At 32.8% G+C, this 3865-nt stretch overlaps 1 protein-coding gene across 1 annotated transcript; it reads right to left on the bottom strand.

Annotated features, from left to right (window-relative positions):
- Nucleotides 1–1213: 1213 nt before the first annotated feature.
- On the bottom strand, nucleotides 1214–1705 carry LOC150105804 (general transcription factor II-I repeat domain-containing protein 2-like). Its single transcript, XM_090394568.1, has one exon. The coding sequence runs from the start codon at nucleotides 1703–1705 to the stop codon at nucleotides 1214–1216; it is 492 nt and encodes a 163-aa protein (XP_090250694.1).
- Between the last annotated feature and the right edge of the window lie 2160 nt (nucleotides 1706–3865).

Below are 3865 nucleotides of genomic sequence, written 5' to 3'. Positions count from 1 at the left end.
CTAATTCCAACGTACAGTATAGGACAGGGGTGTCAAAACTCGTTTGGCTTTGCGGGCTGGATGGAAGCATAAACCAGATCTCGCAAGCCGGATAAGGACAATTATTCCTAAAAACCCTATTCTTAGTTGGTAGATAATAATTTGACAAAAAAACATTTTTAGATAATTTTACGTAGACAAAAAGAAATGAAATAAAAGCTTTTTTTTACCTTAATTTTTTGCTGCAGCCTTCTAAAACTTGGCTTCTCTTCTTTTCTATCAGAATATAAATTTAGAGAGAAGGACTTGGTGGTTGAGGCTTTTCATTAGCTCGTTTAAATGGTCATCAGTTATTCCTGAACAATATTTTGATTTGTTTATGTGCTCTCAAACATATGCACTTCCGAACACAGACATTATTCTTGCAGAAAATAGTTTGAATTCAGGATGTTTATCTCCCAAATACTGATAAAATGTTTTTATGTCTACTTTTGAAAACTTATCCTTAAGAGCTAAATCACACTTCATATCTACCACTTCAAGTCGGAGTTCTTCAGGCACAATGTCTGTGTTAACAGAAAATGGATCCAAGAAAATGAAGAATTTTTGCTTCGTTTCTTGTAAATCTAAGAACCTTTTAGATCAGGGGTGGGGAACCTTTTTAGCATCAAGAGCGAAAATTGCTAATTAAAAACTTCCACGGGCGACTGTCAAATTTTAACTCTTATATATAGTGTATGTAGTGTGCAATATATATCTCAATAAGTAAATGTGCAACATTCTCATCTGATAGTATATTTTAATTACAATTGTGCAGACATATAATTATAACAATCAAGCAAAGGCTATATTTAATTTATTTAAAAAATGATATTTATTTTATTTTAACTGAGAACTTTATTAAAGCAATAATAGCATAATAAATATTTCATCAAAGTTAATGAAGCTTACCTTTAATCTTAAACTTTTTAGTGAGAAGGCTGAAACTGCTTTTTTTTGTGAAAGCTTAGAAATATTAGCCGCCCATGATGAGACGGCTTTTCGTAGTTCATTGGCGAGATTTTCGTCAGTGAGTCTTGTACGAAGACGATTTTTTATCAGACTTAATTTTGAAAAAAATTGCTCGCATTGATAAGTAGTAGAAAACTGAGAAGCTATTTTCAAGGCGTTATTTTTTAAAGAAGGGAATTTCTCAGAATCAATAGATTTGTAAAAGTCTAATATAGGCAGATTACTATATTTTGATCCCAGTGTTATCACACTGCAAATCAATCAACTCTAATTGCAAGGAATCGGAAGCTTCCTCAGGGCGTATATCAAAAGGTGTTTCAAATATTTGTAACTCAATTCTTTGATTTTTTATATCTTCAAATCTCATTTGAAATTGATTCAAAACACTTTGACACTCATCAGCATACTCATTTCTTGATTTTGGATTGTGTTCTCTTAAATTTCGAAAATGTGTAAAGCGTTTTTTTTTTTTTTTCAGTTGGGTAAGAAATAATTGAAGCATCGATTCAAAGCTCTTGATATGAGTGAGCAAAGAGATCCTTAGCTGATTGCGGCCTTGTAATTTCAAATTTAGATTATTCAAATGACTAGTTATGTCTACTAAATATGCTAAATCATTTTGAAACTTTTCATCCTCCAATTCTTTAATGGGGACACCTTTAATGTCCAAGAAAATTTTCAGTTCGTCTTTAAGTTCATAAAATCGCTTGAGCATTTGAGAGCTCTATTTAGCCACCTAACTTCACTACAATAAGTCCCCATATTCGGCTTCAAGATCTTGCAAAAATTCTTTGAATTCCCTGTTGTTCAACCCTTTACTTTTTATCAAATTAATGGCCTTTGTTACTACATTCATGACGCTGTTCATCTTGAGTGACTTTGCACATCAATTTTCAACATGAATGAAGCAGTGGCACACAATTAAAGTATTTGGGTTCAATTGATGTTTCTTCAATTCATTCTTAATCAGAGCCACGAGCCCTTTTTCACGACCTACCATGGATGGAGCACCATCTGTAGCGAGACCACTCAGTTTTTCATACGGTAAATCGAAATCCTTTAATGATGAATTGTCCATTTCAAATACGTCTTCACCTTTAGTTGTCCCCTTCATTGATTTTAAAGCAAGAAATTCTTCTCGTATATTGAAATCTGTAGTTATTCCCCGTATAAATGTAGCTATTTGACAGATCAGTTGTCTCATCGATAGCTAATGAGTAAAACACAAATTCTGCTGAATCTACTTTCATAGAAGTTTGAATGTCATCAGCGATATCTTTAATATGGTCAGAAACAGTTCTTGATAGGCTAATATTTTTAAACGAACTCAGTTTTTTTGAACATAAAATCTCGACGGCAGTAAGGATGCAATCTTTCACAAACTCACCTTCATTATGGGTTTTAAGTTTTTTAGCAATTTGTTCACACAACGCATAACTAGATTGAGTTACAGATGGTCTTTCCTGAATAAGCTTTTTAAAAAGAGATTGATTTTTGATTATATTTTCTTTCAAAGTCGCTATCTTGTCTAAACATTCTGATCCTTTTAAATTTTCTTATTTCTTATGCTTACTCAAATAATGTCGTTCAAGATTATATTTTTTGTAAACTTCAACATGTTCGTAACAAATAAGACAAATGCATTTGTCATTAATTTCAAATTAATGACAAATTAATGTACGTATAAAATTAACTGTTTTTGCCACGACATCAACGACATGGTTCACTTTGAGAGCTTTGCAGCATACCACACCGTAGAAATTGTGATCTTTATTTATAGCTTGCAGTTTTGATTTTAATCTGTACACTACACCTAAATCACTGCCTACCATTTGCGCGGAGCTCCATTTGTGGTCCAACTCACCATCTGTTTCCAGTCTATATTTAAATTAGAGAGACAACCAAAGATTGAAATATATCTTCCCCTGTTGTTTGGCCTTTCAGAGGTACAAGATCCACAAATTCTTATATGATGTGCATATCTTGATCAACACCTCGAATAAAAATACAAAGCTGCACCAAATCAGCAATGTCAGTGCTTTCATTAATGACAATGGAAAATGCAAGAAAAGAATAAACTTTATTCTTAAGTTGCAAGTTTAAGTTTTCAGAGATATCCATAATACGTTCAGCAGTAGTATTCCTATGATATATCTGAAAATAATTGCCGTTTTTCAGTACCAACTATCTCTGAAGCCTTCATCGTGCATTTTTTTAAAACAAATTCACCTTCTGAAAAGGACGTTGACGGCTATTTCATTTTCAATTACGTAACTGATTCTCTAATTGAGTACATAGTATAAAGATATATACTCTAATTGAGTATATATCTTTCGTGAGGGATATGACAATATATATATAATAGTAAAATTCAAAAACGATCGATCTTATATATGTATATGCTTTGTTTAACGCAGCTTTGTTAGCGCTTTCGTTCCTCGACGTAAACACAGCTCCGCAGCGAAAGGTCACGCCTTGCACAGTTAATCCTTAACCGTTAAGCGTTAAAGGTAAACTGTTTTATAACCTATGTAAGTATATATTAACAGAATAATTTAAAATTAAAAAATAATAACATTTTAAAAAATTATAAAATTGAGCCGCGGGTCGGATTAAACATTACAGTGGGCCGGATCCCGCCCTTGGGCTGCATGTTTGACATCCTTGGTATAGGAAGTAGATTCGTTCATCATTTATAAGAACTTTTCCTAATCAGCTGCTTTCATGCGAAAAAACGTTTTTCCCCTCCTGGGTAGAACAGCCCATAATATATACTGTATATCTATATATTCTGCTATGTCTGTTAGTTATAGGATTAACTGCCTATCGTAGCATTAATAGGTTGTTATGATGTCACGTTACTTTGGAACTCTAT

Source organism: Typopeltis vanoorti, chromosome 6 (assembly GCF_054136105.1).
Source record: "Typopeltis vanoorti isolate ZY-2024b chromosome 6, IOZ_Tvanoo_1.0, whole genome shotgun sequence".
Lineage (NCBI taxonomy): Eukaryota > Metazoa > Arthropoda > Arachnida > Uropygi > Thelyphonidae > Typopeltis > Typopeltis vanoorti.
The sequence above is the reverse complement of the archived record's forward strand: the minus strand, read 5'-3'. Positions and strand labels throughout refer to the sequence as shown.

Excerpts from the sequence above, each read along its gene's own strand:
- LOC150105804 (XM_090394568.1), bottom strand. The coding sequence starts at position 1,705 with ATGCTCAAGCGATTTTATGAACTTAAAGACGAACTGAAAATTTTCTTG.